General features: G+C 34.1%; 1 protein-coding gene across 4 annotated transcripts in view; it reads left to right on the forward strand.

The window, feature by feature from the left end:
* The window catches only part of CDH8 (cadherin 8), a 377,020-nt gene that overhangs the window by 274,631 nt on the left and 76,338 nt on the right, over nucleotides 1-26,051 (forward strand). For 3 of the 4 annotated variants that reach the window (XM_082368897.1, XM_082368899.1, XM_082368898.1), the window contains one exon: nucleotides 20,880-21,001. In XM_082368897.1, the coding sequence (XP_082225023.1) occupies nucleotides 20,880-21,001 (122 nt within the window). Of the gene's footprint in view, nucleotides 1-20,879; nucleotides 21,652-26,051 lie in introns of those variants that run through there. The other variant, XM_082368900.1, reaches the window with a different exon arrangement.

Here is a 26,051-nt window from a genome sequence, read left to right on the forward strand (position 1 = left end):
TAAGTTTCTAACAAATCAATTTATAATACACTCCATTAAAAAAGAGCTACACTCCCATATCTCTTCACAATGAGCCCTTCTTGACCTTGGGAATCTAGTGAAACTGCTATGGTCAATACTCTTCAGATTTTTAACAGAGAGGATCTGGGAGATTATCCTGTCCTTAAAATCTTCACAGAGACTTTTATCTCTCTGAGAGTTCCCATGAGGAACCTCAGATCTTTCTGAGATAGTAACAACAAAGGATCATATTGTCCCAATCTGTATTTGATCGGTGGACTGAGATATTTCTTAACTTGAGAATTGTTTTCCTCTGGAGAAGCTGCAAATGAAAAAGTTTTATTTTCAAACCCAACCAGTCTTGATGAAAAAATTCCTTCTTTAGCCAATGTCTCTCCATCCACATTTTGTTTAGTCAATGAGGAGAAGTGATGTGGTATTTTAAAAATTCTGCCTCTGCCTGGAATCTCTTAATCATCAAATTCATTAGGTACATTACCTTTTCTTCTGCATGACCTGCAGGTGACATGGTCAAAAATCTAGCCACTACATACAAGGGTCTCCTTTCCTCCAACTTCCAATAATACTTTCCCTATTTTCTTTACTTTAAGACCTTGTCAACAGCCTCTTTACATCCTTTAGTCTTTCGACACTCTCCCTGGGGCCCTTTAGGCTTTCACAAGAGTCTTCCTAATTTATCTAGCTCCTGTCTGCCACCTGGTCCCAAAACCAATGCCACATGTTTTAAGTTTTCATTACAGTAGCACGTTACATCCAGACACTAAAATCTGTTCTGATTATCTACTGTTACATAACAAACTATTCCAGAACTTAGTGGCATAAAACAACAACAAATATGTATTTTACTCACAAATCTGAAATGTGAGCAGTGCCTGTCAGGGTCAGCTTGTCTCTGCAGAATGTGGTACCAGCTGGGATAGCCTGAATGTGGCTGACCATCCAATTCCAATACGACTCACTCACATGGCTGGCACATTGGTGTTGGCTGTTAGCTGCCTTTCTAAGAGGTAGCTTGGGCTTCTTCATTGCTTGGTATCTGTGTTCCAACAGTGAGTGTCCCAACAAAGATGGGAAGTGGAAGGTGGTAACTTTGTAAACTTGAGTCTAGAAATTGACATAATTCACTTTTTTCAAATACTGTTGATTAGTAAGAGAATATACATTCAGGAGAGTGGAGCATATTTCCCCACCTTGCAACGAGAGGCATGTCAAACAATTTTGGGGCCGTGTTTTAAAATTACCACACTAACTTGTTTCCCACAAAGGCATTAGGTTACAAAACAGAGTTAACACAGTCTCAAACTACTTTAAAAATATTAAATAATACTATTAAAAGTAATAATAAATGTTAAATGTTATTAAGTACTTCTTAAATACTTTTAGAGTTATAAGTCCTAAAACTTTAGCGCATACTAGAAGCTGAGAACGTCTGTGTAGTTTCCTTATTACTTCATAAACCCTGTTAGGTATGTTCATTGTTGTGCTTTATCTTTGGATTAAAAAAAAAGTCCATGTTTTAAGACTGGCCTTTTGCAGGGTAGCCAGCTATGTGACCTTGGGATTGTTCCTCGTATCCACCAAAGCTTTTAAAATTTTTCTATAAAGAATATTAATAATATATCTTTTTCAAGGAAAGAGGACGGATTTTATATTTGAACAGAACTCAGTTTGAGACCCTACACTGAAATCCAGAAATGTTGGGAGTCCTGAGTTTGTTTCTTACAAGTAGTATTTAGGCCTCTTTAAAATAAAACAGTTTAAATAAGGAATTACTTCTTTAGAATACTGCTATCAGAAATACCAGTTATCAATAACAATGTGTGGCTATGATTTTAAACCTGAGGAAACTGTTTCAGGATAAAATAATACAAAAACTGTATCACCCTAATACTACATAGATGTCTTGTGTCTGTACTATTTTGTCAAGACCCTTATTGCTCATCACTTGTACTTCAGATGCAGTGTGCATGCAGTGTCCTAACTCTGGACCTTTTCTAGTTATATTATTTTTTCTTTCCTTGAACATCCTGTCATTTCTCTACATTTCCTGTTACTACTGTTCCTTCAAGATTCGGATAAAATGTTTCCTTCTTTCAGAAAGTACATATTTTGTCACAACTACATGGGAGTTGAGAGAAGGCAGTGATGATCTAATTTATAATTATAGTTTTTGTGTATGTGCCTTCTTTTCCCTCCCAGACTAATGTCATCAAGGGCAGAGACTACATTTTACACTTTTCTATAATCCTCATAGCTCATGGCATACGAAGTATCACATTGTAAGTGATTGGCAAATATTAATTCAATGAGCAAATAATCTTAATGGTTACTTTTGGGATACAATTACAAGGTTTTTAAGCACATGCTTATAATACGGTAAATACTTTAGAATGTGATTTTTTTTTAAATTTATTTATTTATTTTTATTTTTGGCTGTGTTGGGTCTTCGTTTCTGTGCGAGGGCTTTCTCTAGTTGTGGCGAGCGGGGCCACTCTTCATCGCGGTGCGCAGGCCTCTCTTGTTGCGGAGCACAAGCTCCAGACGCGCAGGCTCAGTAGTTGTGGCTCACGGGCCTAGTTGCTCCGCGGCATGTGGGATCTTCCCAGACCAGGGCTTGAACCCGTGTCCCCTGCATTGGCAGGCAGATTCTCAACCACTGCGCCACCAGGGAAGCCCAATACTTTAGAAACAGAAAAAAAATCTAACCTATCAAGATACGGGGAAAGAAAAGGGCACAGAATTCTTGCAAATATTCTGAGGTGGGAATATATCAGAAGAGAGGTTTCCTAAGGAAATAAAATATCATCCAAGAACACAGCAGTTGGTTGTATACTTTAAAGTTAATAACCCAAGTCTAATTCTTTGTTAAAACCTAGAGTAGTTTTGTCTTACATTATCTCAATCTCAGTAATCAAGAAAAAGATGTTGCTTAATTGTTTTTGCAGTTTGTCACTGTTATGTGCAAGTCTATTACTAAACCTAAGAAAATAATTTTGCTTGCTAACCATCCAGAAATCTGTGATTGAATACTTCCAGACGTTAGCCATGCTCTCCCTTTAGAATCTTTGCAACAACTGTTTCTTCTGCCTGGAATATGCATCCTCTTGCTGTAGTCATGATTAACTCCATCTTTAAGTCTTTGCTCAAATAAGCTCAACCCTTACCACCATCAGTACCAGATCTTCCTTATCCTGCTTTATTTGTTTTTATTAGCATTTAATCCTTTCTTACATACCATATAATTTAGTTATTATCATGTATACTGTTTATGAATTCTTCTCCATGGGTAGAATGTCTTATGCTTTAAATTGATATCTCCTTAACAGCTACAGAGTATCTGATAATAGTAAGTCTTCAATAAGTATTTACTGAATGAATGAATCATAGATTGAATAAATGAATGAAGGGAGAATATGTAAACTAGTACTAGACTGTTAACATTTATCTTGGCTTAAAGAGCATTGGCTAATACCTAATTCCATTGGATAACTAACTGGTAGTATAACAACATGCTTAGTTTCTATAGACGTCTTCAAATATTTGAACTGGAAAGTTCACCACAACTCAATGCAATGTAATTACCTTTTTGTTTTCATAAAGTGTACTATGAAGCATAGAGAGAGGAAATATATTTCCTGCTATATGCCAACAATTAAACAACATGTTATTAATCCTAGGCTGACCCTGCACCCTAGTCCAGAGTTTTAGTCACCACACTCTTTTTATGCAGCTACCCTATAAACCAACTTTTCACTCTTCTTATTAACTATGTTAATTAATTGTGTCCATTTGGACCTTTTAGTATATTGAGATGGTCAAAATGTGGTTGGACAGTCTTTTATCTCCGAGATACAAGTATCATGTTTCCTTTAAGCCAGTGTTTTTTTCTCTCTCAGACTATTTTGGTTTTTTGTTTGTTTGTTTGTTTGTTTTTAATGGAGAGAAGGTAGAGGGTATTTGTGGCAAATTATTTCACCCCAGATACACTTCTAGAGGAAAATCCTCTCTGGTAGTGTATGGCTTTGTAACTCCATTTCTGTGGTGTCTGTATCAAGCTAATATTTAAGGCAAATATTATATAACTGCAAGAGATTTGGATCTGCTTTGGAATGAGGCATACTTTAATTTCAAACCCTGTATCGTATCTGTGTCTTTTAATTGTTTGACTGCAAGGATGTGAGATAGTTTCTCTGTACCTTTGTTTTGTCATCTGTATAATGGATACTAAAACTAACTGCATAGTAAACACTAAACTGAACATCTATCATTATTAGCTTCCCTTTTTCCCTTCCCTTCCTTTGCCTTCATTTTCCATATTACCCTGAGTCTATATTCACTGTTATTCATATGATGAAATGATTTGTTTAATTGCCTTAATATGTTAGGAAATTAATTCTTTTTAGTTTTGAGCAAATTCCAACACTTTCCTGAGACAAAATTATAATGAAGGTTTATGTACAAGAAATGAAAAGTTATAGAATCTTTTTATTCTTACATAGTTATGAAAAATCACCTGGATAGGCAATGTTTGAAATGATAAAATTCTGAATTGCTCTCATGCACTTAATTAGAAGTAAATATGGATGTTGGGATGAGAAACTACACAGTGGAACTCATTAGCAGAGTATTTATTTATTTATTTATTTATTTATTTATTTATTTATTTATTTATTTTTTCCAGTAGAAAATTCTGGGAGCAATATCATCACCAAATATTAAGAAATTAGTGGGGGGAAATCCTGAAATTATGTATAAATAAATCCAAGTCAACTTACTTACTTACAGGAAAAACAGTAATTTGTAGTGCTGTGAATGCATGACCTGTAATTTCAATGTAGGAACCAGATGAGGTGGAAAATTATTACAACAATTCCTAATTTAGTTTCACTGAGTCAACTCTGGATAAATTTTACTAAATAAATTTGGTAATTAAACATGAGTCAGAATAAAAAGCAATGTTTGTTTTAATTTAATGATTAGAGCAGATATTAAAACCTACCCCACATCCACCATCTGGTACTCCACTTGCCTTTACCACAGCCTTGTTCTATGACTGCATACTTGCAGTGGTCAGAAACTCACTACCTTGGGAGACTGATGAGTTTTTCTCTTGAGCAGCTGTGTTGGAAAGCACTTTAATCTTACAGTGAGCCAAAATGTGCCTCAAGGTATAAACAAGTCTTATTCTCTTCCCCTTTAGCCTAGTAAAATACAAAGTGTCTTGAAAAAACTGTTTATATGACATGGTTTCAGTTCCCTGGAATAATGGCTAAGGAGAAAAATGTGCTTGTAGAATTAGGCACAGAGGTGACAAGACCTCAGAGGAAGTTGAGTCAGTAAGGAGGTAACTAGAAAATTTGGAGCAAAACACAACATGGGACAAAAACAAGACCTAACTCTTAAAATTCTGTAGTTTGCTTAGTGTTTTCATATATGATTTCATTCACTCCTCTCAATAACTCTCAGATAGATATTATCTTGACTTTGGGGTGACCTCTTATGTACCAGTTACTGTTCTATATCCTGAATACAACAGTGAACGAAAAAGTCCTATCCAGATGGAATTTACATTCTAGTAATGATGACCAGGGTTTGCCAAACCATAATACCTGCTTACCAGTTGGCTTAAAGTCTAAACTTCTACTGCCAGAGGGGATGCTAGGACAGATGATTCTTTCTAGAATCAAAGCTTCATAGAATATATAAAAGTACCACAAGCATTAATACTGTCTTCTGAACCCTCATAAGATTCATGGTATAGACAGAGGAAGATTTTTAAATGAAGAAGGGATTTTCTCACTAAAATTCTTACCATATTGAACCTGATCAAAGCTCTGAAGTCCTTTTAAGATTTTTTTTCCTAATAAAAGTTTCTGGGCTCAAATCAGACCCATTGAGTCAAATTTTACCGAATGTTCTGAAATCCACAAGAATTTGAGAAAAAACTGCCTAAGTTTTTATTTTAGATGTTTCAAATGAACTGAATTTACTACCCTCTCTCAGTATTGTAGGTTATGGCTTGAATAGCCAAAATTAAATAAAATCATTTGTTCCCTCCATAAAAGCGAATTTAAAAGAAAATTACATTCCCCCTGAACTACCCCCCGCCAATAGACTGTACCCTCCTCATAGCATCAACTGGCAGAAGTAGCCAAGGACATATTTGACCTTGGACCTTTGGAAGCTATTACTCTGATCATCACTGGTGGCCAAAAGGCCTCTGCTGACAGTAGATACAGTTGTCCAGGAGTCATCAAGAAAAAGGTGTCAGTCTCATTTCATTTCCATATTGGGGATGAATGCACAGGGTCAAATTATTAGATTTTTTAATTAGAGAAAGGAGAGAATCGATTGTTGAGATAAGAAAATAGAGAAAGGAGGTTAGCACACCTATAACTTGATACTGCAGCCCTGTAATTATCGTTTGTAAGCACTGAGTGAAAAGTTGAGTTCCAACATTAGTCTCTTTTATTTTACCTGGTTTTATTTTTGTTCATACATTTCATCTATACCTGAGAGTCTCCACTCCTACCCCCATTTATGTGTGAATATAATAGAATATGTTTTTGTTTGTTTGTCTTTTCTATTTGGTATCTCTTGTCCTAGAAGAGTATCTGGCACCCAGTAAGTATAAGGTCAATATTTGTTGATTGAATGGAAGTTTAAAATTACAATTACTATTTGTTAAATGTTTATGAAAGGAAATAATCATATTACTCTAGCCATAGGGTTGTATAAAAATGAAAGCATGGTGCCTGAGAGTATGTGTTCAATAAATGGCAAATAGTTTCTTAAGATGATGATGCTGATAATGATGATAATGGTATTCTGATGTGGCTGGCATAGATTATTATTATGGAGTAGGGTTTGGATTTCCAAGTAGGATTTCACTATCAGTTTGAAAATGATTAATGTTCTAGAGGAATGTATGCCATATGTGGGCATCAGTTAGGTTACTTTTTACACAAATAACTTTATTCAAAGATCTGCCCCAATCATGCATGCTAAGCCATGTCCGGAATAGACCATCACAAACAAGTGGATTATTTGCAACAGCAAAAATGCAGGTGCCAACAATAGAACTTAGCATTTTGCCGGCAGTGCTTTTCTCTTGCATCCTTTTTTTTTTTTTTCTGGTGTGTTAAGAAAAAATCACTTTTCATTTCTGTCTTTGACCTGATTTTTTAGAAATTAAAATATTTTGGGTAGCATACAGGGCTTTTCGCCATTCTCCATAAATTCAGTTAAAAAAAAAAACAACAAAAACCTCCAGCAGCTTTTCTTTTTCACCATTATTTGCAATTATTTTGCTAACAACATTGACTACTCCGCTATTGGCCAATGTTCTCTCTCTCATAATGTTTTGAAGTAAGCTTGACACTTGGTGTCCTTGTCAGCATCTCTGTTGCTCTATGTTGCAAATTTGCATGATAGATTTACTGGGTCCATGAAGAGTTTATTAACCTTCCTTTAACACAGTAGGTAGTTTAAAAGTTTTTTGCAGCTAGCACCTAACTTTTATCTATAACAAAAGAGAGAGAAAAAGAGAGAGAGAGAGATTGGTTTACAGACATTCTGAGCTGCACAATACCATTATATATAGGTGCTCTGCATTGCCTCTCTATATACAATTATAAAAACGCCTAGTGCTACCTATTACTTATAGATTTACATATTTCACCCAATATATCTTTTTAAATTTTATTAAAAGAATACATAATATTCTGTGTCTAGTTGCCTTTCTAATATACATTGATAAACAGATGATTTTGTGGATACAAATGCAGTTGGAGGAAGTAGTGATGTATGGATATAACTGTATATCATCTGCATTTACATTCACATATATTCAGCCCTTTTAATATTAACATCTGGGAATAAATCAGCATCATCCATTTTATTATCATGTACTTGACACTGAGGTGGTGGCTTGCACTGTAGTCATTTCTACCACCTCTGCTAACTAATCATTTATCTTGAGTTATGTATTTGTTTTGTTTTTGTCACTCATTATGGTATATATATCTTGGTCCACTGTCACAATAAATGCATAATTTATTGGGGCCAAAGCATAGACTGAGGAAAGGAATCTCAAGAAATTGGTCTGGCTTTGTAGTCAGAGCATTAACTAAGGATAACACAGTCTTAATTACCATACGTGAATTCTGCTGGGCAATAACTCATGGAGGATTAGGGTCATTTTATAGTAATATTTTGTCCATTGTTCCATAAGTGTGGGGTGATTTACAGTTTAAATTTCTTGGGAAAACAATGAACATATTATACCACAATGGGATGGGGGAAATTATGTATTTTTCTTATGTCTATGATGGTAGCTTATATCCAACTAATTCCCCCAGTGAGAATAACTACAAAATTAGAGGAGAAAACGGTATTTGAAGGCAGCCAGTACTTAAGAAGCCAAGATACCAGAAAGAAAGGAAACAAACTGAAGTGACTCCTAAATTTAGCACTGCTTATTTCCTTCAGGACTTTAAGTGATTCAACTCAGAGGGCACAGAAACCAAGCAGAAATCAGTGACCTGGAGTTTATGAGTGTCTCATGAGACTGTGGAGACAAAAGCTGTAGTTCAGGGCTACAGAGGTATCCAGAATGGAGAGGCCAAGTCTACAGTGAGGAGGTAATTGAAAAGAAGACAATAGAGCATCATGGATGGATTTTTCCCATGATGCATTTACCAGATCTTAACATGTGCAGGAGTAAGAGGATTTCAAGGCTATGAGTGTGTGCTAAGAGGCAAAAAGCTAAAAAAACCCTTTTTTTTTTTTTTGCAACTTAATAGAAAGGGTGGGCTCTAGAAATAAGGGAAAACCAGAAATTAAATCAGCCCTCATAAATTCTGAAATCCAGCCTTAAGAGTATCAAGGTGATCTATCTATATAGACCTTCCTGTGAGGAGAAAATCAAACTCTATCTGAAGGAAGATAACACATTTTCATATCTGATTTCCAAAATTAAAACCTAGATACAGGAAAATGGTAACAAAATGGCATAAACAATTAATGCATTATATATATCCTTTCATTGTACGTAAAATGTTTGAAGCATTACTCTAAGGCATATTCTAATAAGTCAGTGACACATATACAAGTATGATATTTAAGGTTACCACTAAAATAATATTAATAGAAGACTATGTAACTAATAGGCTAATCCCGCTTTTCTATCTTTTTTTGGATTCATAAGTTTTAATTCTTTCATCTCCCCCCATTAGCCTATTAGTTGGGGGAAATAAAAGAATTGAAACTTATGAATCCCCAAAAAAATAGAAAAGAGGAAAAATGAGAAAGAACTGATGAAGAAAATTTTAAAGTACAAGAATAAATTAAAACCCAGATAAACAATCAATCACACTAATTGTAAATAAGCTACATACTTCAATTAAAAGACATTCTTTGTCAGACTAGGAAAAAAGCAATCAATATTCAAATCATGTTTTTTATCAGAAATAAACCTCAAATATAAGAACACTTAAAGACTGAAACGATTGAAAGAAGATCTATGCAAATTAAAACCAAAATGGTTCAGCTATAGACTAAGAAGAAAGAAATATTACCAAAAATAAAGAGAAATTTTTCATAATGATAAATTAAATTCAGCAGGAAGATATAAAAATTCTAAATTTGTATGTACCTAATAAGATGTTTGCCAAGTACATAAAGCAAAAAATTGACAGAAGCAAAGGGAGAAATAGACAAGTCAAAGATAAAAATCAAAGTCAAAGATAAAAATTTTAACCTACAACTCTACTAATCAAATAAGTAGACAAAAAATTAGTAAGGATAGAAAGTGTTTGAATAGCATGATTAGTCAACTTGCCTAATTGTAATGTATAAAACAAACACTGCACTCAAAAATTACAAAAATATTATTACTGTGAAACACACTTGAAACATTTACCCAACATGGCCAAAATTGGGCCATAAATCAAGTCTCAACACTCAAAGCGGAGTATGCTTTCTTCACACAGTGGAATTAAGCTAGAAGTAAGTCACCAAAGGCCCTGAAATGATCCCCAAGTATTGGAAATTAAGCCATATATCTCTAAATGATCCGTGGAAAACAATAAAATCACAAAGGGAATTAGCACATTTGAAAAATGAATGATAACAAAATAATGACATGACAAAACCTGTGGAATACAGCTAACACAGTGCCTAAAGAGAAATTAGCCTTAAATGTCTATATTAGAAAAGAAGAAATGCTAAAAATCAATTATCTAAGCATCCACTTCAAAAAGGCTAAAAGTGAACAGAAAATTAAAAACTAGTAGCAAGGTGAAAATAAATATAGGGTAGAATATAGTGAAATTGAACACAAATATACAGTCCTGAAATTCAACAAAGCCAAAAGCTCTTTATTTGCAAAGATAAAATTGATAAAAATCTTGCAAGAAAAAATAGAAAAGGTACAACTTGCCAGTATTAGAAATGACAGGGAATTCCCAGCGGTCCAGTGGTTAGGACTCCGTGCTTTCACTGCCGGGGGCATGGAAAAAAAATTACAAAGGGGACTTCATTACAGATTCTATGGATGTTAAAAAACAATAGCTGGACATTATTAACATATTTATGGAATAAGGATTAAAATGTATATGACATAGACTAATAAGTTGAAAAATGCAGTCAGTGCAAACTGGCATAGATAAGAAAAAGAGAAAAATATGTCTATCATTTTCTCTATTGAATAAATTGAATTCACAATTACTAACTCTTAACACATAAATTGTCATGCCCAAATGAACATGACACATACTTTATCAGAGAGAAGTGAAAGAGGGAGCAGTTTCCACCTTATGTCACAAAGCCAGAATAATCTTAATGCAAAAACCCAACAAGAATATTACAAGAAAGGAGAATTAACAGCCTGCTTCTCATAAACAAAATCCTAAGTAATATATTAGCAAATCAAAACTGTTACTGTAAAAATATAATATTACACCCAGGGAATACAAGGACAGATGATAACATTTGAAAATCTATTAATGTAAATTAAAATCCTGAGGAAAGAAAAGAGAAAAAATGTATGATCATTCTCAGCAGATGCAGAAAATGTTATATCTTCATCTCTTGTTCTTGAAAAAGCTCTTTGCACACTAGAAATAGAACAGAACTTAATTTGATAAAGGATAGTTACCAAAAAAATAGCAAATATCAGACCTAATGGTAAAATATTGAAAGGTTTCTCCCTGAGATTGGAAATGAGATAGGTTGTGTACTATTGCTACTTTTATTCAATTACACTGAAGGTTTTAACCAGTACAGTAAGATACAGGTAAGAAATTAAAGTATAAATATTGGAAAGAAGAAATAAAGTTGTCCCTATTCACAGACAACATGATTGGGTACATAAAAAGGAAAAAAAATCTAAGTTAAACTATTATCAATAATGAGGAAAGTTTGCATGCTTGTTAGAGTTATAAAATAATCATATTTTTATTTTCTAACAATACTCAGAAAATAAATATACTACTTATAATAGTAAAAAGACTTCAATTAAATAGTAACAAAATCTAATGAATGACATACAAAACTTCTAAACAGAAAACTACAGAACATTACTGAGAGAAATTAAAGAAAATATAAGTAAATGAAGTATATACATAGTTCATGATTTGGAGATTCAAATGTAAAAAATATCAATCCACTTTAAATTTATCTGTAGAATCTTTGCAATATCAATCAAACTTCCAACAGCTATGTGTGTGTGTATGTGTGTGTGCGTGCCCACAATTTGACAAATAATACTAAAATGTGTAAAGAAATTTAAAGGGAAAAATAATGAAGAAAATATTTTAAAAGAAAAATAAATTGTTGATCTTATCATATTCATGATAACAATATATGAAGATCTATCGTAAAGAGTTATTAAGAGAGGATTGTATGAGCATAAAGACAGAAAAATAGAACAGAAAATTCCAGGAACAAGCCTGTACAAAAATACTCAACTCAATGACAAAGATACCATAGGTGGACTTACAATAAAGTTGACAGTGAATTGGATATCCATGAGTGGATGAAACTGAACCTTGGCCTCTAACTCAGAACATCAATTTTAGTAATCTTCAGGGAGATCGGAGATGTAAATGTGAAAAAATAATATACCTTCTAAAATTAACAGAATTTTCAAATTCTGGATTATGCAAATAATTAACGAATCAGTTGCAAGAAGTGTTAAAGTTAAGAAGAGCAAAAACTGATGAATTCAGCTTTATTAAGTTAAGAATCTGTGTTCCTCAAAAGTTACTATTAAGAGTGAAAAATTAAGCCACAGAGTAGGGAAAGGTATTGTGACACTCATATCTAGCAAAGGACACATATCCTTAATATATAATATGCATATCAATTAGAAAAACATAGACAACCAATTAAAACATGGCAAAAACTTGAACAGGTTCTTCACAAAAGAAGATATCCAAGTAGCCAGTAAGCATAGTATGTCCTTAGCATCAAATCATCAAGATATTAAAATAAAATGGAACTGAAACATAACTGTACACCTCTGCAATGACCAAAATGAAAAACAAATAATAAATAACTGGCTTTTCTAAGTGTTATTGAAGACATGCAGCAACTTGAACTCTTATACATTGCTGGTCAGAGTGTAAACTGGCACATCCACATTAGAAAACATATTTGGAAGCATATGCTAAAATTGAAAGGAGCCATATTCTATAATCTTTCATTCTATTCCTAAGTATGTAACATAACGGAATTCACGTATTTGTACACCAACAGAAATACACAAAATATTTATAGCAGCACTTTTCAGAATAGCATGAAACTGAAACAACCCAAATATCCACCAGTAAGAGAATAAATAAATAAATAAATGGTGGTATATGTATACAATGAAATTCTTTCCCAAACAGTGGAAAAGAATGAACTACAGCTGCCTACAACCACATTAATGAATTTACAAATACTATATTGAGCTAAAGAAGTCAGATACAAAAGTGTGTACTTTATATTATAATTTCAGTTTTTATAAAGTTCTGAAGAAGGCAAACTAATATAGCGTTAAGAAACAGTAGAGGTTACCTTGAAGGGGCATAATGACTGAGAAGGTGTACACGGGAAGCTTTGGGGATGCTGGTTATATCTTGACCTGAGTGATAGTTACATGGGTATGTTCATTTTATAAAAATACACTGGAATAAAACCGTAAGGTGTATGCACCTTATTGTTTTCATGGCTTACTTCTACTACAAAAGTTGATCTCACACAAAAAAATGTAAGGAGTTACCCAAATAATTAAAAATATGAAAATTATATTTCTAAAAATAAATTCACTAATAAAAATTCCATGTTAATGGAATCATCAAACCTTTCTTTTGAGGTTATTAGTTTATTAGGATATTGTATTGTTTGGGAAGTGATCCATCTTAAAAATATATTTTAAGGTTATGTTTTATGAGTGCTATGCTAAAGAGAGCCTGTGGGGTAATAATCAGTTTTGTTTCTGTGGTTTTTTTTTTTTTTTTTTTTTTTTTTTTTAACTTGTTGATAAAACTGCCCTGGATTAATATTTCAGCTTTATCACTTCTTGGCTTTGAGTAAATATGGGCAAGGTGACTAGAGTCCACATGATTTCTAGGCGCACTGGATGTTCTTTACTCCCTACTCTGATATGTAACATATAAATTTCAGTCTTACATAGCCTGAAATCATATTCCCATTTAAGAAAATAATGTCTTCACAGTAATCCAACAAACCTCAAAGAAATAGTACATAACAGATCACACAATACATGCTGGGTAGTTTACAATATTAGTTTTCTTCCCTAATAAAGTATGTCTGTGTTTGTGTGTGCGTGTATGTGTATGCATGTATTAGGGGCACAACTGTTATTCTAAGCTGGTGTTGGATGAGCATTTAAACTGAATATTAGATAAATCTATATTCCTCTGAAAGTGTGAGTCTCCTTTATTAAGATTCTAATATATAAGGGATTTAAACTGAACTGCATTGTAAGAGTAATACCAAGAAATTCAGTTCCAATAATTTTGAATCAATCCTATTTGAAATAATTAGGGGAAAAAAACACTGAAGATTTAGTAATAGAAGCATAATGCAATTTTTGTTGGCGGAGTAGAATTAGAGATTTTGCAGAGACTTAGATTACCAAAGGGAGCATAAGGAATAATAAACTCATTACGGCATTTTGTTTCCTCGCCTCTTACAGTATGGAGAAAGATGAGATGTATAAAAAGGATTTAAACATGCACTTAGGGCTGCGAAAGGAGGGAGTCAGTATTTTCCAGTCACAAATTCAGCAAGAGTAGTACACAGTAGAAAAGAGAGGTGTACATAAAACAAAACAAAAATGAACACATAAAAACCATGTATGCATACACACAAAACAAAACAAAACAAAAAAGAATGTAGACAACAAAAGGAAACAAATTGGTAAGCATACATAAAGAATTAAAAGTATCTTAGTAAGCATAGTAGTGTATACAGAAGTCGAACTGTAATGTTGTACACATGAAACTTATATGATGTTCTAAGCCAATATTACCTTAATTAAAAAAAAATACCTGGAAATCATAAGCCATGAATTACTGGTTTATGTAAATTTAACTCAGAACTCTAGAGGCAGACTTATTGTCAAAGAAAAGGTCTTGGGAAAAAGTTTGGCAAATAATGCATATTTATAAATTTTAAGCTAAAATGTTTAGTATATTAAAATAAAATAAAACTAGTAAGTGCTTAAATTTTTTAAAAAAAGAATTAAAAGTAGGTAATATTGGACTTCCCTGGTGGCGCAGTGGTTAAGAATCTGCCTGCCAATGCAGGGGACACGGGTTCGAGCCCTGGTCCGGGAGGATCCCACGTGCTGCGGAGCAACTAAGCCTGTGCGCCACAACTACTGAGCCTGCGCTCTACAGCCTGTGAGCCACAACACTGAGCCCGTGTGCCACAACTTCTGAAGCCTGTGTGCCTATAGCCCGTGCTCCACAACAAGAGAAGTCACTGCAATGAGAAGCCCCCGCTCACCACAACTAGAGAAAGCCCACACACAGCAACAAAGACCCAACGCAGCCAAAAATAAATAAATAAAAAATTTTAAAAGTAGGTAATATTATATAACATTATTAATAAAAAAATGGAAAATGTAATAGCTCCATTCCCATTAGTACTAATTTTTCATTTATAAACTGCCATTAATGTTGCCTTTATTTAGAACATGACTGTTAAAGCTTTATATTTAATAAACAAATACTATCTAAGAGGTTCATAACATCAGTTCTTACTTCAATGGCTCTAAAATTTTTTCCTATAGAATTTAACAACCATAAATGTGCCTACCTTATTCTTTAGGACTTCAACTCTTGTGAGCTGGATAAAGGATACTGAGGGTTCATTGTAGAGAGTAGGAAAAGGTGGAGTGAGGTCTTGCCAAGGATTCCACTACGTCCAGATTCACTTAAGATGAATGTAATAAATAAGAGACCTACACATTTTCTCCCCATTTAGAGAGCATTTGAAAATGCTGGAGCCAGACAGCATGCATTTTTGTAGTCAGTAGGGAAAACAGACAGGGGTCAGTGAGGACTTAAACTAAAGTCACCATTTGAGAGTCATTTTCTCCAGAGAGTTTAAGGCATTTTCAAATACGTCTAAGTCCACAACTTGCACAGTGAGAGAAAGCATTTCTCTACCTTTCTTGAGAGAGCTACTACTTGGTTAATACAAAAACTATGCCTTACAAGCTTTGTTCTTTTGATACCAGAGCCACCCTCTGATTAAAGTTCTCATTTAATTCTAAACTAATCTAAATATGACTGAGATTTTAAGGAGTAAAATAGAATGACTTCTCTTTACAGCCTGGCTTGCTGGAATTTTCACAATCATATAATCAAAAATTATTAAAATTATGGTGGTCAACTGCTCCCTTGATGTTGAAATTTCTCGGTATGTATTTGAGGGAGATAATGGATTGTGCTTTAACTGGTGCATCGATACAGTTGCCATGTTAGTGAAAGGGTAACACATAAAAATAATACTGTAAAGAGAAAAACCTATCAAAAATATTCCAGAATATTTTTGTAGAGAATATTGAGTACAGTTCCCTGTGCTGTACAGTAGGTCCTTATTAGTTATCTATTTTATATAGTAGTGTGTATATGTCAATCCCAATCTCCCAATTTATCCCTTCCCCCCCGGTGACCATAAGATTGGTTTCTACATCTGTGAGTCTATTTCTATTTTGTAAACAAGTTCATTTGTACTATTTTTTATTAGATTCCACATATAAGTGATATATATTTGTTCAATAAAAATTTTTAAAAAGTCCCAACAGATTTTCTACCCTGCTGGTGTCCAGTGGTCAATTATATTCCACCTTGTTTCTATGCTATCTAATAATCTATGAATTAATAAACCATAACTAATGATTTAGAAATTATCACACCATTTATGGGCAAACTGTACATCAAAAAGTTTTATCTTTAGTCACCAGAGAGCCTAAATTCACGACTGAAATTATTTTCCAAGACCTTCTTTGAAATTCCCATCAGTTTCATTTTAAATTTCCTAAGTTGCTATCTTTTCTATCATATATTCAGTTAGAATCTTCCTGTTTTATAAAACTTCCAGCATTCCTCTCATCCCTATTCAATTATAAATTCACTATTTTGCATTCCCCCTGTTGACTGTAATTTACTGCTCATGCCTTCCACCCTTCCACTCGTAGAAGGCTCAAGAATTATTTACTGAACCCACCAGTATATCTAAATTTGTCAAATCAATTTTCTCTCTTATAGCCTGAAAAGGAGAGGCTGTTTATTTCAATCGATGCCTGCAAAAACAGCAGCTCGTGGAAACTAGTTAGAAGCAAATTCCCAAGTAACGTAGACTTGGCAGTATTCCATACCTTTGATTATAAAAGGGCAAAATTAATGGGCAATTCATGAGGCTATGTGACAGAGAGGTGACAGGAAGTCACTACGATTCAAATGGTAGAAGTCAAGGAGTTGTTTATACTAGGTGCCATTTCAGCCTTTTTTCCATCATTATGTGAAAACAGTCAACTTTTGTGGCCAATTGAAATGGGCTTTTCCTTCCAGACCACTTTGTCACATCTCCTGTGTTTAGAAAATTAATCTTTAATGAATGCTAATCAAGTTTCTAATTATAATATCTTTATATTTAATGTTTGTGTATCAGATGAAAGGCAAACATTTTGGGGCCAGTCACAAAGGACATGAATAATTTCCTTAGAAGCTTATCTAATTAATTTTATTGCTCTATAATATCTTTAAATTTTGAACTCCCATCGCTTCATTAATTTAGATAAAAGTGAATCTTCAGCATTTAAATATGACACTTGTGTCAAGAATTATACATTGAAATAATTTCAGTTGTGCATGTTCATCTAATATAGATAATGATAACACATTTTGGGGATATATGGCACCAGTTTATTGTTTTATTATATTTTATTGTTTTTCTCCTTGATTTAGCAGTTTCAAGAAATACTCAAAGTAAATGTCTGGGACATTCATATGCTTAAGAAAACAAAATTAAAACAAACCATAACTTCTCTTGTAAGTAAGCTTTATGCTAGCTTTTAAAATTGTAAATTGGATCAAAAAATATTTCAGTGACTCGCCAGTGATCACATGATATAGCCCCTATGCTCGTGATCTTTTAACAATATTAAGTGATGATAGCTCCCAGCCCTACGTTACTTCTAACAACAGAAAAAAAATTAGATGGTATTATTCTAGGGGTCTGGGCCCCTGGATAGTTAAACACCTCCCTGTCCCAGATCTTACAATAAGAGAAAGCATATATTACTTTAATGTTGAAAGTTATCCCAGAAAGAAGCTCATGGAGATTCTCTAGCCTCTATGCTTGAGTTTTACCACCTGCTGGCCATCTAGATCTAAGAGATAATTGCAGTTTATTAAAACTGTGAGATTAAGAAGAGAGAAGAGAGAAGTTAAGAACATGTGCCTTGGCATAATTATCCTTTTGCCAAAATAGTGAGAGCAAAATCTGTATATGCATGTTTGCCTGCGGCGTGTGTGTGTGTGTACAAGGCATGAGAAAGAGGGAAGACAAAGAATATCATATTTTGTAAACTTGGCCCAATCAACCATTATCAGTGACTCTAACTCAGTAAGCTCAGCATTTTCTTCACTTCCCCAGGAACAAAATCATGTTTAAAGAGTATGACAGCTTTTTCTTGTATCTGCAGTTTTCAAAGACAATGCATCTATTATTCACTGTTCAAGTCTATGTTGATCATTGTCTGTTTATGAATTGAATGGTTAACGAGACTAAAACATAATAGAAGGCTCCTCTCATCACTTATATACACAAGAGTTGGTCTAAGCTGTGGCACGGAAGAAATGAATGTTATGTAAATGACTAACTAATCAATAGTTATTAGAGTTGAAATACAGAAAATCACAAAATAAAAGTAATCAACTAAAGGGACTTTGGGCAAAATAGAAGTATGAGGAAAAATATGGAATTTAAATTGTTCAGTTTCTCAGAGAGGCTTGCAGATTATTAGTGCAATTCTGAGAATATCAGTGGTGGTACAACCCATTAGATTTATCCAGCTTGATTTTTTATATTTGTACTCAAACTTCAAATAGTGGTCAAACTTGAAATAAAAATTTATAACAAGCCTATAAGCATTCTTGAGGAAATGGCAGTGATTAGTTACCTTACAAGTAAACAACAAGCAAATATACTTTGTTTTAAACTTCATCAATATAATACTGTGAAAATGACTCATGTTTGGAAGGACAAAACTACATTTTGGAGTCTTGGAGTTAATTTTTGAGTCGTACTGGTAAAGGCATATAGCCCTGTGAATGTCAGTCTCCACGTACTAAACCACAACATGGGAATCACATTACCTACTACATAGCTCTTCAGTAAGGACTGAATGAGATGATTCTGTGAAATATCTTGCACTGTACATAGTGCACACTGAATATGCACGGTGCTGATGTTTACAATTATAAAAGGTAAAGTCTAAGATACACTTGACTGTGTGCCCAATGTGATCTGGGCACTTCTAATTCTTCTCATATAATATGTATAATAGTTCTGTAAATAAGGTGTCAAGGTCTTGAGTTTCAGTGTCCTCAGGAATAAAATGAGGTTAAATAACATGTTCAGAATCATGTTGGTAGTGGGAGGCAAAGATGGGGCTCCAAACATTTGTTTCCTGCAAACACTAGATTCCCTTTTACTCTTCAGTAGCTGCTATTCAGCTCATGGTCAGACCAGAAAAGAGATGTAAATCTTTAAGGATATAATCAGACCTTATTTCAAATACCTTGTAACTCGTTTAGCTACCTGATTCAAGTAGATAAAGGGTAAAATGTAAGTTTCTTGTCCTCAGAGTCATGTGTTGTTATACTTTTTTTAACTTTCCCTTCCATTGAAACTAGGGAGCTGCATGCCTCCTCTCTGAATGAGAATGAATTAATTCATTAGACATAACACAGTAAAAGAAAAAGGACATATTAGGTGAGACATTTAAGGCCACTGGTGTGATTTTTGGGAATTGAGATTTTGTTCCATTACTGAGGTGGTTGGAATTCCAAAAGATAATATTCATCCATCCATAGTTAATCAAATTAGAATATTGGAGAATAGCCATGGTAGTTAAATTCCAATTTTGTAGCATTGCCAGTGGGGTTAACCAACTATAAAATTGTAACATGGCTGTGATTATTTGGCATGTGCTTTAAAATACTTTTATATGTAATGAAAAAAATGAGTATTTGAAGGTTTCAGAGGTCTGAATTTAGTCAACTGTCAAAAAGAAGAGTCTGATATATCAAATACAAGTCTGTTTCTTCATATTCAAAAGCCAAAGATTTTTCCCCTCCTAGCTTGCTTATAAATATTCAGTGCCACAGAAACACAAATAAATAATTGGCCATTTTCAATGCATTCTGTATAATTTACAAGCGATCAAAAGATTATTGCATGGTACAGTCAGAGTCAAATGGTACTGCATTTATTAGAAATGAAAAATCATCATGTGGGCCAAGTCAGCAATGTATTAATGGGCCAGATTTCTGTGCATGCATATTTGTGTGTGTATGCGTGTGTGTGCACGTGTGTGTGTGTGTGTGTGTGTGTGTGTATAATTTTTTAAATTTAAGGACTTAAGGCTTAAGGATTAAGGTCTGTGCTACTGGAATTGACCTGGAAAGATTAAAAGATTATTATCTGTTTACACTGATGAAAATCTTTATGAAAATGACATATTAAAATAACTTGGACTTATCTTACCCAAAAAGATCCCAAGGTCAACTTTGAATAAAAAATAAAATTCATAAAAGATATGATTCCCTTTCTTTAAGATTATCCCTTTTATCAGTATTAAAGATACCTTCTCAACAACTGATTTGGTTCTAGCCTTTTTTCAGTTTTTGATGTTCATCTTTAATATATAGTCAGTCGAACAAGTAATAGTGCAGAAATGGGCTGTCTACCCAAGATAAAGAAAGAGATAAATCTTTGTTGCATACAGCATTCTTTTCTTTTGTACAATGGGCTTTATCAATAAAATAAAGCTTTCTTCATCAAGGAAACCTCTTTTAATTTATTTAGAGATGGTCTTTATCAAGCTAAGCTCCAGCAAATGGTGTTTGGAATAATAATTTATACTTTTTTTTAAGCAGCCAAGCACTTGCTATTTTTCCTTGCTGAATGGTCAGATACCATAATCATCATGTTGAAAACACCCTAATTAAGGGAAGTTGAAACCGACACACAAGCTTTCAAGAAGAAAGTTGAACTGCACATTAAAATGCAATATCCTCAATGCTGATGTTATTTTTTCCTTCCCATAGGGAACCACAGTCAGATATCCCGAGTACCTGTTGCTATTAAAGTGCTGGATGTCAATGACAACGCCCCTGAATTCGCATCCGAATATGAGGCATTTTTATGTGAAAATGGAAAACCCGGCCAAGTAAATATCTCCATGTTGTTAATGCTGAATATGTTTGTATACAACTGTCTCATATTTGATTAACCTGCATTATAGTGTGCATTTGCATCATTTACAATCTGCAAAGTCATAGGCAAGAAACATCCAAATGGGAACAGAGAGGGAGTATTCTTCTTTCGGAGATGTTAATTCTCTTCCTACTTATGACCAAATTGGCTCCTGAAACGGAATGACCTGCTGTGCCATGAACCCAGAGCCAGAAAACTATCTTTAAATGTCTCGGGGTATGGATGATCACAGGGGAGGTCTTAGAGTGATGGGGCCAAAATTTTGACCTTCACATGGCGTGAAGTGAGGGAAAAGCCCATGGGAAGGCATGTTTGTTTCATATCAAATGTAGAAATAACGTATAACATTGGAACCCTAGGAAAACCAATTGCAGGAAGTGAATTTTTAAATCTGTAAAGCTGTAGCTATATTTAGATAGACATAATGTGAACAACATGTTTTAGACATGCAAGTAAAGCATCTGATAATTGTGTATTGATGTGTATTGATGGAACTTTTTTTTTTAAACAACTGTCTTATGTAGCTTAGATAGGACAATGCAGACACAGAGAGAGACAGGGAGAGAGGAAGGAAGGAAGGAAGGAAGGAAGGGAAGGAGGAAGGAAGGAAGGGAGGGAGGGAGGGGGAGGGAGGGAGGAAGGAAGGAAGGAAAGAAGGAAGGGGGGAGGGAGGAAGGAGGGAGAGAGTTAAGAACGAAAACAAAACCTGCTATACTCTGAATGTCAAAATGGAAACAGTCTATGTAAAGTTCTAAAAAACAAATGTAATAGACTTATTTTAACAAGGTGCCAAAGTACTGTATGTTTAAGAAATTTATCATTTTTCAACTTCCTAATTTATTTCTGGATGGTGACATTTTAATTTAAATAAACAGCAGCTGACAGCATGACACTGGAGTTGTTAATCCAACTATTCTTGTGCCTCATGTGGGTGTTAGGAATTCAACTTACTATTTGCCGAGCAGTTTACCTGACAAGAGTCAGATTTTTTCCACCTATGAAAGGAATAGAACTGTGGCTCTATACTTTTATTTAACTATTACAAAAGATCAAGTTGCTACTCTCCTATAAAACAAACAGTGGGCATTCTCCCCTAGACTACTCTCCTGTAGCTGAAGGATTGGCATTATTTCCATCTACCAAAAAAAGATACACATACATGTGCACACAAAGTAAAAGCTAAAATTCTAATAATAAAATTGAGTAATTTTAAACACTTAGACATCATAAATGTTGTTATAATCAAAATATTCACCTTCAGCAGTGATATGCCAAAGGTGACTTCTTTTTAAAAATAATATTCTAACATTAGTTTCAATGTTTCTTAATTTCATCATGTCGAATTGCCCTCTATCGGTCTTATCTTTTGAGTGTTTTTATTTGTGATCCTTTGAGGATGGAGTGTATATATACTTGGCAGCAAATATCATTTAGCTAAGTTGGTGAATGCAGTTGGTGGAGGGAGTTTGATCAAAATATATGCAGGTCAGTTTCAAGGATATGGTTGTGTGGGCCAGACTGCTGCTCGGGTAATGTAGCCAATCACAGAGTTATAAGCCAGACATTTTTGATCATACAGAAACTGTCATATGCTTTAGAATTTAAATAAAACTCCATTGTTCATGCAAAACTCATCACACAAGTTCAGAGAGTCAATGGCATTGATATTTCAAAAATTACACATTGGCTTCACTTACTTGTGATATTGACATGCATGCCTTTGGACCTCCTGGAATCTGGAGGTTTACCCTGTGGATTTTGACTGTTTCCAAGGTTTTAATGATTCCTCAGCAGTTTTTATCCTCAGAAAAAAATACATTGTTTCATCACCTTTCCTATGCAAGATCAAAATAAAAAACAAAAGTTGATTCTTTGTTTTATGATTTTTGCAAATCAACATGAATGATTCATTCTGTGAAAAAATGTTTATGTTGTGTGTGTCCACTGCACTATCTTATCCTCAAATGAATCTATTTAGGCATGTTTATTAGAGTTCATATTTACATGAAGATAATCAGATCTTTGTCTGTTCAGCATAATTTTTGTACTTATGGCTGACTGGTTGATACATACGCAGTTGTTCAAATAGCTCCTGAATTCCTTGAATCCTTTGTGCTAGTCAGAACTCATGTTTGATTCATTATATCATTCCTAAGTCACTTTTAATCGCTCAAGTAGCTCATTTTTATATTTAACATTTTCCCAAATTCATTTTTGTTATCCACACTAAATAGTGTTCACTTATATAAGTTCAACATAGATACACTTTCAATCATGTCTCATAATACCATACAAATGGCTGACTCACTTTGCAATTAGAATATTCATTATCACATTCATGCAAAACAAATGTCAAAGACTGAATTAGCACTAAATTCGTAGTCATCTCAATATTTTTCAACAATTAATGTCTGCTTTATAACAGCCTCAGAGAAAGGAGTGCAGGTGGCTTTGAAATGTCTAGTTTGCCTGGAAGATATAGATTTAAGGCTAAACTCGAGGGGGTCAGCTTCCTGGGAGATGATGCAGCTGAAAATCATTAGCAATAATCAAGCACAAGCCATTAAAAAAACTCAATCCGTAAAAAATCTTCTGGATTGAGTGAGCCTCTGTAAAGAGTTCTTTAAAACATCTCACAAAATGAAAACCAGTATCAACATGAACATAGAGAATTCTACTGCACTTGACTCTTTTCCACTGGACTCATTTAAACAGAGTCCAAAAAAAAAAAGAAAGAAAGAAATGAAAAGAAAAAGAAAGAAAGAAGGGAGGCCACCTTCCTCTTCTCTAAGATAGATCTCTAGTTCATGGTACGTCTGTGCTAAAATTGGCATAGGTTTACTTTGAAAGTAGAACTGGAAGTCCTGTCTCTTCCTCCCACCTTCCCATGATTCTGAAGTAAAAGATGACATTTTCTTGAATTGGTTCCCTTAAGAGAGTAAAAACCACCCATGACAAAGAGAGAGAGTTCACAGTCAATATTATAAAAAATCAACGTGAATCCCTTTTGATTAGAATCCTTTTAAATAATCCCTCCATCTCAAAATTAGATGTTGATGTGGTATTTTCTGATGGCTAGTTACTCTTATTTAAAACAATTTTCCCCCAGTAGTTACAGGTAATTTATCTTAAAAGTTATAAGGTGATGTATACCTTTAGTCTCCAATTCAATAATGCCATGATATAGTCATCTACACATTACTTGGCCCTCAGTTTAACAGGATGAATAAAAAGATTCTCTCCACTTGCTCCTCTTTAATGGCCAAAGCAGAAATGAGCGTATGGGTTGAGGATTTCAAAATTAGAAGGCAAGATATCTGACTGAAAGTTCATGTGTCTAACAGGATGATAGGTTTTGATCAGACAGTAAATATTTATTGAACACAAACTGTATGCCAAGACTTGGCTGGGTACTGGGGATTTAGTGGCAGACAAACATCAGTCTTTTCCCCTCATAGAGTTTTCTCTCTGGTAGGCACTTGATAAAATTAGAAGTGGTAGAATTGCAAGAAAATACCTCAAATCCTCTGGGCAGAAAGGAGGCTGAAGAGATGAGAGGAAATGGAACTATCTTAATGAAAAGACCGCTTAGTATAGGACACATTCCACCAGAGACAGGAAACATCTATCAAGTCCTGAAAAGGAGTCAGCTGGGGATAAACCAGGTTCTGTCTGAAGAGAATGGTACTCTGGTGGGATGGGTGGAGGACCAGGTAACAGCTCCTTCAGGAGAAACCAGTATCTTCCTTCACTATGATAACACCATACTCAAAACCAAACATGAAAGAGAAATAGAGAACATCAGTGATCAGTGCTGGACAGAGGGCCTTCCATAACTCTGTTCTACATCTTATCTCCTCAATAGGGTCTTTCTAAGATTTTATTTCAGATGCTTACCTCTTGCTTACCATACATACAGAATTAGGGTAATGTGCTCCAGATGGTTCATTGACACAGGGACTGAACTGAAAATATTGTGTTTCCAGGGGTGACTCAAGGTCTCTTGTTTAGTCTCAGAGAATATTTATTGTTTGAGAATTAGTTGGCAACCGACCTCTTCAGCTATTTTTCCTTCAGGAAGGAGCTTCCCCTGTTACTATAAATAAATCTAGTGGAGTATAATTTGAGCTTCATCACCATCTATAGAAATCGAGATGTTCTATTTAGCATCAAGTTAATTACGTCTGGGTTAAAAACATACTTTGGTTTATCTCTTTTAATCCCTTCTATCTATGACCAATACTGCAGCAATATAAAGTTTGCTTATCATGGGAATATCACAGGTCAAAAAAGATAATAGCCCATACTTATAGATACGTATCTAGCCAATGCTTGTCATGTAGTAATGGATATCCACAAAATTTTTTTTTTTTCCCACAAAATTTTAAAATCATGATTCTAATTTAGCAGTGACAAATATTTCAATAATTAGTTTCTCAGATATTACCATGGAAACACTTGTTTTATTCACAGACACACAGTGCACAAATGAAAAATCATTCATTTATTTGTCGAACAATATTTATTGTGTATCTACAAGATGCTAAGTATTGTAATATGACCTGGGGAAACAATGTGAAAAGAACAAAAAAAAGTGTTCTCTCCAATGGAATGAATGAGGAAGAGGGATAATAAAAAAACATAGAATGAATCAATAATATAAATTTTGAAAACTGGGTTGAAGAAAACAACACAGCATAGACAGAACAGAACAAAGAAAAAGCAGAGATCTACTTTACGTAGTGTTGTCAAGAAAGTTACTTTTTAAAGGGATATCATTTAGGCTGAAACTGAACAAAAATGAGAAAGGGTAGTCATACAAGAAGTGGAAGCAAGAGCCTTCTAGCCAACAGGATAAGCTTGTGCAAAGACCCTGAAGGGAGAAAAACCTTGGTTTGTTTGAAAAATTGAAGACATCTGTGGCTGAGTATAGTAAGAGTAATAAGCAAATGTAATATGAGTGTAATAAGCAAGAATGAAATTGGACAAAAAGAGTATTATGT

This window comes from Balaenoptera borealis (assembly GCF_965194805.1).
Source record: "Balaenoptera borealis genome assembly, chromosome: 19".
NCBI classification, from domain to species: domain Eukaryota; kingdom Metazoa; phylum Chordata; class Mammalia; order Artiodactyla; family Balaenopteridae; genus Balaenoptera; species Balaenoptera borealis.